Source organism: Cynara cardunculus (assembly GCF_001531365.2).
Source record: "Cynara cardunculus var. scolymus isolate 2C chromosome LG 1, CcrdV1, whole genome shotgun sequence".
NCBI lineage: Eukaryota > Viridiplantae > Streptophyta > Magnoliopsida > Asterales > Asteraceae > Cynara > Cynara cardunculus.
In genome coordinates this window covers 24,113,064-24,123,658 of record NC_037528.1, presented here as the reverse complement: position 1 = coordinate 24,123,658, position 10,595 = coordinate 24,113,064, and the positions used below count along the sequence as shown (strand labels likewise).

Below are 10,595 nucleotides of genomic sequence, written 5' to 3'. Positions count from 1 at the left end.
CATATTTAAAAAAGAATAATTTAAAAAATGTTAAAATAAAGAAAAATATGAAAAGGCCAATTTTGCCCTAATTTTTAACGGACCTGACTAAACCAATGAAAAACGCATACCCCAAGAAGTTTTCCATAAAAAATGAAATCCAAAAACCAATTTCGTCACTGGGACCAAATCCGTAGTTTACTCTTATTTTGATTTTATAAAAATTTAATATACAAAGATTACAAAAGTTATACAAAAAAATAACACAACTTTTTCTTCAAAAAACCGATCTAACTACTTGTGTAGCATAGTTTGCTCGATTTTTAATTGAATTTTTTTTTTACTTTTATTATGACAATCTATCTCATATAAATAGAAAATAAAACCAGTAAATTGTTTATAAATCATTAATTGCAGGCGACATGATTATAAGTTAATTAATGTATATAGACGTTATCAAACTAGTCTATCACTTTGGGCTTTTGAATATTTCAAACGACATCAGAGTTCCACCTTGTAGCATCGAGATGGTAGGGCAAAAGATGAGTCACTAGGGTTTGTTTTTAAGTAACATCTTAGACGAATCTACGTCACCAATAAACAAGAAAGCTAGATAAATCTGATTAATGAGTATTTCAAGAATTGAAGTGAAGAAGTTTATACAGGTTGTCCCATATATATTAAGAGTGAATAAATTTAAGGTTGAACTGATATAAAAGAGATTAGTTTGTGACAAGTATTAAAAATAAAATAATACTGAATTATTATATATAGATATTAAAGCATATAATTGAGTTAATTTTGGCATATTGATTGGGGAGGGGCATTTGCATGTAAAGTTACATGGAAGAATGTAGAGTTAAATGATTCAGAAATATGAAATATGAAGGTACAAAGCCTATTTGCATTTATGAATTCCATCTTCATGTAAACCATTTTAAAAAATATACTTGGAAATTCACAATTACATGAAGATATTATAAAAAGCAATAAATTTTGCTACAAGATGACGATGTTAAGGTAAAGTAATAGCACCCAAACGACCCATTGGTGAGGGAAAAAAACACACATATATATATATATAATACAAACTGTAAAAACTTCATTCAACCAATTATAACTTTTATTTTTATTTTTATTATGAGGGTTGATTGTCATCTTTAACTTGGAGAACGTTAATTATGGACATTATCATTATCATTTTTATTTTATTAATTTTAGTAAACAAATTTAATCAAAATGAGAAATACATTAAAAAAAAATTTAAGTTTTACATAGAAACAAAAATATATAAAACAATTTCATCAAGAAATGAATTATTTGAAATAATTTCATCATATTAAACAATTTCATGAAAGTTTTTCACTAAATTAAACAATGAATCGAGATTTTCACGATTTGTACAAATGATTTAGTTTTCTTTTTATCCTTCCCCTATATATGTATATATAATTGGGTGTAAACAATAACGGTGAGCATATAAGAAAGTACGAGAACAACCAAACCAAATGTAATTTTACACTAGAATCATGTGTAAAATCACATGTGATTCACACTTTGGTTGTTATCATGTTTTCTTATTTGGTTACTATTCTCGTTTCAACCAACTCTCTCTCTCTCTCTCTCTCTTTCTCTATAATATATATATATATATATATATATATATATATATATAATAAATGTACAAACTTAGAAATCAGTATTCATATGTTGTTTCACATATGAAAGAATACATGTGAAAATGTCGTGTTTATGTAGTATTGTTGCATCTATGAAATGTTTAAGACTATTTTGTCTGTGGAAAAAAAACAATCCTAAACGTTTCACATACGAAACAACAATGTATAAACACCGTATTTTACATATGTTGTTTCATAAAAACAAATTATAAAACAAAACATAAAAACCAGTTTGTACAAAATATTTTGATTTGTAAAGGAAGAGAACTATATATATACACACATATATATATATATATAATATATGTATATATCTATCTATGTGTGTGTGTGAACATGAATTATTGCGGGCAAGTGAAAAGAATAGGATTATATATGAGAGATAAAAATAGAGAGATGTTAATATTGAAAACAAAAATTGATATGATTAAAGCAGGGGTGTTGTGGTAGTTGGCCCAGTGTTCCTTCCGAATTTAATTGCTTTATCATCAAACTCTAGCATCCAACCACATGAAATTTGACAAATTAAAATATAAATTCAAATATATATATATATATATATGTGTGTGTGTGTATGTATAAGTATAATTATAAATAAATGAAAGATAAAAGGGACCCCCCCATTTCAACTCAACCCTTGTTGTCATTCATCATCATCATCTTCTTCTTCCTCCCCACTCTTCATATTGCTATTATTAAAGGCCACATATTCATAAATTCAAATATCCTCTTAAAAAATTCTATTATTTTATTTATTTATTTATATATTTATTGGGATTGGCTGCTGAAATGAAATAGATTATTATTAATAATAATACAAATAATTTAAGCAAAATAATTAGAAAGCAAGTAGAAGGAGACGTTTCCTCGTTTTTCAGATGTTTCTATCTTCTGACACATAACTTTGATATAAGAAGGAAGTGAGGGGGGATTTGTTGTTTGTTTAATCACACATCTACATCTTTCTCTCTCTAAAAAAGTTATCTTTGTTGTGTGTGTGTGTGTGTGTGAGAGAGAGAGAGAGAGAGAGAGAGAGAGCAAGCAGCTTATCATCATCATCATCAAAGCTGCTCAAATGATTTGAAAAGGAAGGTCAAATCAAGCACACACCAACAACACAAACATACCTTCCCTTCTTTGATCTATTCGCAGGTACTACTCCTCCATATCATACCCTTCCTAACCCTTCTTCACTAATCGGTATCTTACACACACATGTAAACACAAACACACACACACATCATATAGTATTTACATATATCATATATATATATAGAGAGAGAGAGAGAGAGAGAAAGCTCTATCACTGCAAACAGAGCAAAGAATCAACAGGTTAATTAATTTTCTTAACCTTTCTATATTGAATGAAATTCAAGATTTCTTGAAGTTGTCAGCATGGAGGAAATGAGTGAATTGTATAATGGTAATAAATAAATGACATGGGGGTATCTTTTATCCATCTCTTTTTTTATTTATGTAATAACCCCATCTGTCTCTCTCTTTCACACATCCTCTGTTCAGATGGGTTTAGAGAGAGAAAGTTTGATAACTGCATGAACTCCCTCTCTCTCTCTCTCTCTCTCCTCTCAGTCTATCTAGAAAACAGAACATCTATACCATGGAGGTTCGTATATGATGTTGTTGACGTCACTGTAGAATAAAATCAAAGCTAGTACTAACAGATTTCAACCTGTTCTTTGGTCCGGTTTCAGATGGTGATGATGACGATGATGGTGCAGCTGCAGCACCTGCACACTCGCATCGGAGTTCCATTCCAAATCTCCCCTTCTTCAGGTACCTCCTATTGATCTCTCTCTCTCTCTCTCTCTCTATATATATATATATATATGCATATGTGTGTGTGTACACATCAAATTATGATCTAGAATGGACCAGTGATCGGGCCAGAATTCGGCGGGGGAAGTTTCTTTGAGTCACTGAAGCTAAATTTCGATAAATCTATCAAACCTCAGTAATTAGTTTTGTGGGTATGATGTATAGATGATCGTTTCTTTGTGTTCATTTAATTAATCCCAGGTTTTCTTTGATGAAGATTATAGGCAGTTGTGAACATGTACCAGAAAGTGTAGAGGCCGTGAATTGAAATAGGTTTTTGAAGAAATCATAGATATAAAGAAGATACAAGTAAGAAAGATCGATGGCAACTTACTACAATGGAAATTCAGAAATTCAAGGTGGGGATGGGTTACAGACACTGGTTCTGATGAATCCTGGTTATGTTAATTACTCCGACAGCCAACAACCACCGCAACAGCAGTCGTCGCAGCCTGGGAATTTCATGTTCCTAAACAATCATCAGCACACATCTTTGTCGCACGCGTCACCACCAACCCCTTCCCAGACTCAACAATTTGTTGGCATCCCCCTCTCGGCACAACCACCGGTCTCTATTCATCCACAACACGATATGTCTGCTCTCCACACCTTCATCCCAAGAGTTCAGTACAACATGTACAACCCGGTGGAGATGGCGGCACCACCACATGAGGTCACCAGATTCCAGCAAGGTCTGTCCTTGAGCCTCTCCTCTCAACAATCGGGGTTTGGATCTCAGGCTGCCGGAGTACCCACCATTTCTCACACCACCGGCGATGATGGGAGAGCCCCTGGTGGTGGTGGTGGTGGTGGTGGTGGATCTACACCGTCAGCATCAGGGGTTTCAAATGGTGTCAGCAGTATGCAGAGTGTGCTGTTGAATTCCAAGTACTTGAAGGCCACCCAAGATCTTCTTGAAGAAGTGGTGAACGTGGGCAAAGGTGTTTTCAAGAATTCCGATCAGTCTAGCAAGAATCTCAAGACTGTCGGCAACGGTGGTGGTGGTGGTGGTGGATCACCACCAGCAACTAGAGAAGGGTTGAGCGGTGAAGAAACCAGCGCCAAACATGGTGATGGTTCTGAACTTACTACTGCAGAGAGGCAGGAAGTGCAAATGAAGAAAGCAAAGCTTGTAAACATGCTTGATGAGGTAATTGATCAAAGATTTTCAATTGCTCCATCATCACATTCTTTTGGTTGCTTTCTTCAGTCAAAATTCATCGCTGTTACTAAAGATTCGAACTTCCTGTGTTTAAATTTGTGGGTTTTTGAAGGTGGAGCAGAGGTACCGACAATATCATAACCAGATGCAAATTGTAATCTCTTGGTTCGAACAAGCCGCTGGAATTGGGTCTGCAAAAACCTACACAGCACTAGCACTTCAGACGATCTCGAAGCAATTCAGGTGCCTAAAAGACGCGATTATGGGACAGATTAAGACTGCAAGCAGGAGCTTAGGTGAAGAAGACAATTTCAGTGGTGGAAAGACTGATGGTGGGTCAAGGCTGAAATTTGTAGATAATCAGATCCGGCAACAGAGGGCTTTACAGCAACTGGGAATGATCCAACATAATGCTTGGAGACCACAAAGAGGATTGCCTGAGCGTTCTGTTTCTGTTCTTCGTGCTTGGCTTTTTGAACATTTCCTCCACCCGTAAGAATCAAAACTGAAAAGGAATTTTCTCAGACTTAATTTGTGTTCTTCCATTGATTTCTAATGGAATTTTTGCAAATTCTCTTCAGATATCCTAAGGATTCAGACAAACATATGCTTGCAAAACAAACAGGTCTTACTAGGAGTCAGGTATATTTCAAATTATTTCGTGATATCTGCTTCAATATTGCGGTTTGATTGATTCATGATGATATTTTATATCCAGGTTTCGAATTGGTTCATAAATGCTCGAGTGAGGCTGTGGAAGCCGATGGTGGAGGAGATGTATTTGGAGGAAATCAAGGAACAAGAACAGAACAGATCAGATGAAAACAAAATGAGCAAAAGCGAACAAAGCGAAGAGAATTCATCATCCAAGCAGGAGAAAAGTCTGTCACCGGAGAACTCAAAAAGAGGATTCAAATCCAACAATCTGGAGAATTCTTTTATTCACGCAGACCAAAACAATCACCCTCCACCGCAAATGTCTGTTTCCACAGGCGTCTCAACATCTCCTGCCGCCACCGGAATCAACTTCCAAAACCCTTCTGGTTTCACCCTCATTGGCTCCTCACAGATGGAAGGAATCACACAATTCAGCCCCAAGAAACCAAGAAACAGTGATAGGCAGCAGACTTCAGATGTAGGTTTTACGCTAATGAGCAACCCAACTGATTTCATGGGCAGTCTAGGTGGTTATCCAATTGGGGAAATAGGGAGGTTTAGCGCTGAGCAATTCCAAGCACCATATTCAGGAAATGGAGTCTCTTTGACTTTAGGTCTCCCACATTGTGATAATCTATCAATGTCCGGATCCCACCAGAATTTCCTCCCTAATCAAAACATTCAACTCGGTAGAGGAGTGGAACTAGATGAATCCAACGAGTTTGAAGCTATGAATCAACAATCTTCTTCACACTCTGCAGCCATGTATGAGACCATGAACATTCAGAACCAGAAAAGGTTTGCAGCACAACCTTTGCCGGACTTTGTTGCTTAAGAAAAACAAGAAAGAAGAAGATTCACCTTAGAACAGGTCTATACTTTGAAGAACAAGACCATTGGAGTTCTTTATAGATATAGATTAGGTTTTCTAGATTATATGGATGTATATTAATTTTGTACCAGCAGATGGATAGAATGGATTGGTATATCGTATGTATCATGTATGTATGTAAAACTAGCTATATCTTTGGATGGGGGGTATACAAAAGAAATATTTATAATTAGTCATCATCTTCCTTCAGTTATTAAATGAGTGTTCTAACTTAGATCACCGTTGTGATTTCATAATAGATGTTAAAGGAACAGGACAATAGCAATAATGAAACCAAATTTCAAAATAATTGAAGCAGTAATGATGAGGGAGACCCTGCAAAGTTTACCTCAATTTTGGTCTACCAGATGGTCATTTAATATTTAGGACCACTGACGATTCGGACAACATTCTTTTGGGTTCCCACTCCATCTGGCTCATTGTTCTTCAGTACAAAAGGTGTTTGGTGCATTCATTTTCTTTTATATGGCTCTCCACCTGCACACACACAGAGCAAGATGTATTTAACATTGAAGAGTATACGATGATTCACGCAACGCAGAATAAATTAATGGAGTTTCATCTATGAAGTATTTAGGCAATCAGAAGATTGCATGATGGTAATTCACTGAAAGAAAAAAAAATTTAGTACAAAGCATATTCTGTATTAAAAAGGGTGACTAGGAATTACACTTGAATGTTCATAAATGGATTTATGACTGTTAGGTGCTGCATATTCTGTATGGTGTATACAGGTCATTTTTGCAGAAGGATCCAACAAGCAGGACCATCCAATTATTATAAATCCTGACAAAAGGGCGTGGCCTAATATTCATATCCTGAACAGACTTTATTAGAAATATCAGCGAAAAGATATATATTGCTGAATCCAACAGAAATGACAAAAGAAGCCATGGGTGTAGTCAGGTTATATCCACAAAGTAACATATAATTGTGCAATCCAGTCTGCTGCAATGATACATATTTGAAGCCAAAAGATTTTTGTAAAAAGAAGAAAACTTGTGAAAGTTCATCTTCAAATGGCGAATGATTCTTCCTATTAGATTCAACCAAGAGAAAGAAAGGGATCATTATGTCAATGTAGGACATTTGAATATGTTTAGGCCACTAGTTCTTGAAGTCAATTCGATTCTCAGCAATCATGTTGAAAGCGAAATACCATTATACCAATATGTAAAACTGATTCTGGTCACCCTGTTTTCTTCACATTAGCTCCTAAGTGGTGTTTGGAATTGGAACACAATTTTTTTTATTCATCTATTGCCATGAAGAAGATGAGGTGTAGTCATAGGTGAAATGGACAAAGGAAATGAGAGCTATATTATTTGAATTCATATCATCAAGTATGTGTGTTTCCTAAACATTTACTCGAAATCTTAGCCTGATGGCAATGCAAGAATTATTGAAACAAATGCTGACTTCAAAGACTGATAGATTTCACCATCCATTTTAATTACGGACAGTCATTGCATCAGTTATCGGAGACTGATGTAAGGCTCCATAAATCTCACCACAGGAAAGTGAAACTTCAGCCATCTGAAGCGACTTTATAGTACGTTACACTGCCATACTTTATCGCCTCTAAGACCACAGTAATTTTTTGAAATGGGTAAAACCTCTAAGACCATAACAATTATTTAAATTGGCTAAAACCTCCAAGTGTATAGCAGTTACCTCAATCTTTAGCTTTGTGCCCCTGGCGTGTAGCTCAGTTGGCAAAAAGGCAGCGTGACTTTGCCTAAATACAGGGTCCCGGGTTCGATCCCAAGTCCCCTTCTAGCCTCAGCCGCTGAGTGAGCCAAAAATGTCCCCCCCCCTCCTCCCCCTCCCACACGTTGGTGTCCTTTGAGGTGGGTTCCGTGTGGAACCGGCTGGAGTTGCTGGTAAGTCATTTCCATTCAATCTTTGAAAATCAAGGTGCTACCGACGATGTAGTCTTAATTCTTATTTCTTTGTCTTATGTCCAGCATTCGCTCATGTATAAGTTAGGTATCTAGGGAAGATAATGACAACCTCTCTTTAGCATAGTTGACAGGTGAAAAGCAGGCATGGTTTCCACTTTGGAAATGTGATTTTGTAAACAAGATACTAACAAACACCACAAGTCAATATCCTAAAACTTAGTTCTGATTCCCCGTCATCTCCTATGGACAAACTACAAACCATTTCTCACAGATATTTCATATTTGGGTTGGGAGGAGGAAGACTTTTAACCCAAAATTTTGATCTTCAGTTTGCACAAAAACCAAAGGGCATATGCTAACCATAAAAGTGATAGTTGCAGCAAAATTATCAGCATAGGCACATGGTCCAGCATTCAACCAACTTGGATAAATCATCACCAATTTGGTCCAGCATCTCCATATTGAACTTAAAACACACAAATTAAGTGAAGCAAAACAAGGAATGGACCCTCCAACTTTGACATAATTTCATGAACACATCAACTATAATGTCTCCAATAACTACAACCCATGTTAAATTTAGGAGTCTCTTTCAGAGCATTTGACAAACACCCTGTGTGCATTAAAGTCCACACCCAGAAATCATCGTCTGCATCAAGCGTATTGAATTTCTATCCCAATCCAACCACAAAGTTCATTACTTTCTTCGATCATCGACATAAGCAAACACTTCCTCTTTAAAATCCATATCCATTAAAGGGTAATTTTTTATTTGCAAAGATTGTTCATATGAACAGTACTAGTAATTGGAAGACAACCCGATTCCTATAACAATACAAACGAATAAAAAGTTGCTTCTGCAACAGTCCTAGACTTCAAATACTTCCAAATTTTGTATGTGGCTAGTTTAACAGCTTAAATATGAATCTTGTACGAAAATTTAACTCAATAGGCCATCCCAAAACCTAGATTTTGGGGTAAATTGCCGTAACGTAGCAAATTTTGAAAAGGGAAAGAGAAAATAACATCATTGACCTAAGAAACAAGGGTTTTGAATCAATTTTGAATGCAAACATATGGACTGCGTGGTTGGCGGCTTGGCTATAACCGACAAAACCAAGTCCAAGAAACGGATGAATTGATCATCAGCGCTTACGTATCGTACGTGGTCGTTATCACCCGTCTCCATTCTTATGTGATAATTTTTTCCTTAAAAGGAACTCTATACTATTTCTTTTGCAAAATAAATACAATATAATGTATCTATACTATATTATAAAGTATTTAATAAAAACTCTTAAAAATAATACATAAAGTAATGTTTATTGATGCATATTACTTAAAATTCAACATTACAAATAGAAAGTGCATAAATACATTTTATTAAAGCTCTATATTTGAATTCGTATAATTAACTGTAGATAAACATAATTAAATATATAATAAATATCATTTTAAATATAAAAAATTTAAAATATAATGAAAGATAATTATTGATTTCTAACAGAATACTTGATTATTATCTTAAAATTTTATTTTATTAAACCAAAAATAAATTAGTTCGTTTCTAAACTTTAATTAATTATAATAATAAAAATTGAATTAAAGAAAATACCCAAAAACGAGAACTTTTAAATAGTTAATTTAATACTAATTTCGCTTATTTTTAAAAAATTTATACAATCTTCAAATTTATATTTCGTTCAAAAATAAAAACATTTTTTTTTTCTCAAAACCACATAAAATCGCATTATAATATCGATATAGTCAAAATATAAAAACGAAACATTAAAATTAAAATGTATCTTGCTGCATTGCATGAGCAACCTCCTAGTTCTTTCTAAACAACAAAATAAATATAACGTTGTTTTACGGATTTGCTCCTTATGGTCCTTCAAGTTTACACCTTGGTAAATTATCATTGAATTGACCTATAAACTTCCATGATAAGCCTCCATATATATTTCTTCTTTTGGAATTTGTAACACCCCAAATCCATATTTGTATATAATCACATATTTTATTTAATATGAAATATAAATTTACACATTAGTCTCATTATATATAAAATGCTACACTTAAAGGTAGCTACAAACTTTTTCTATTCACATCAAGTAGAAGACTTGTAAACATAACAAGTTCTCAAATGCATATAATATAACAGCTTCCATAAATCCACATATGTAAGCAATCATAATATCTTCAAATTTTTCCCTTTCTCTTATCCTCCAAATGTGTCTGACTTGTAATGCATATTTTAAAACACAAAATGTGGGTTAGATCATGAGGTCTAGCGAGAAATCTCTTTTGATTACTATTACATGGTGAAAATCACCAAAACACTTTTAGAAAACCTATATTTGTATTAATAACAAATAAACATTATTTTATTGAAACAAACCTCTTTGTCGCATCATATAGATGAGACAACGCCATTTTATCACATCAAACTCATTGAAGTATCAAACTTGTCTCATCAACACATA

At 34.4% G+C, this 10,595-nt stretch overlaps 1 protein-coding gene across 3 annotated transcripts; it reads left to right on the top strand.

The window, feature by feature from the left end:
• Positions 1–2,685: 2,685 nt before the first annotated feature.
• Positions 2,686–6,422, top strand: LOC112517899 (BEL1-like homeodomain protein 1). Of its 3 annotated transcripts, none has more exons than XM_025125285.1 (6): positions 2,686–2,810; positions 3,371–3,452; positions 3,712–4,644; positions 4,769–5,148; positions 5,238–5,298; positions 5,375–6,422. In XM_025125285.1, the coding sequence occupies exons 3-6, from the start codon at positions 3,817–3,819 to the stop codon at positions 6,146–6,148; spliced, it is 2,043 nt and encodes a 680-aa protein (XP_024981053.1). In that variant the 5' UTR covers positions 2,686–2,810; positions 3,371–3,452; positions 3,712–3,816; the 3' UTR covers positions 6,149–6,422. The 3 variants fall into 3 exon arrangements, with proteins under 3 accessions (XP_024981053.1, XP_024981072.1, XP_024981063.1); XM_025125304.1 differs by having other exon boundaries at positions 3,696–4,644; XM_025125295.1 differs by lacking the exon at positions 2,686–2,810 and adding an exon at positions 2,993–3,282.
• The last annotated feature ends 4,173 nt before the right edge of the window (positions 6,423–10,595 follow it).

Excerpts from the sequence above, each read along its gene's own strand:
- LOC112517899 (XM_025125285.1), top strand. The coding sequence starts at position 3,817 with ATGGCAACTTACTACAATGGAAATTCAGAAATTCAAGGTGGGGATGGG. Across the intron at positions 4,645-4,768 it reads TTGTAAACATGCTTGATGAG|GTGGAGCAGAGGTACCGACA; the intron begins GTAATTGATCAA and ends GGGTTTTTGAAG. Across the intron at positions 5,299-5,374 it reads CAGGTCTTACTAGGAGTCAG|GTTTCGAATTGGTTCATAAA; the intron begins GTATATTTCAAA and ends TTTTATATCCAG.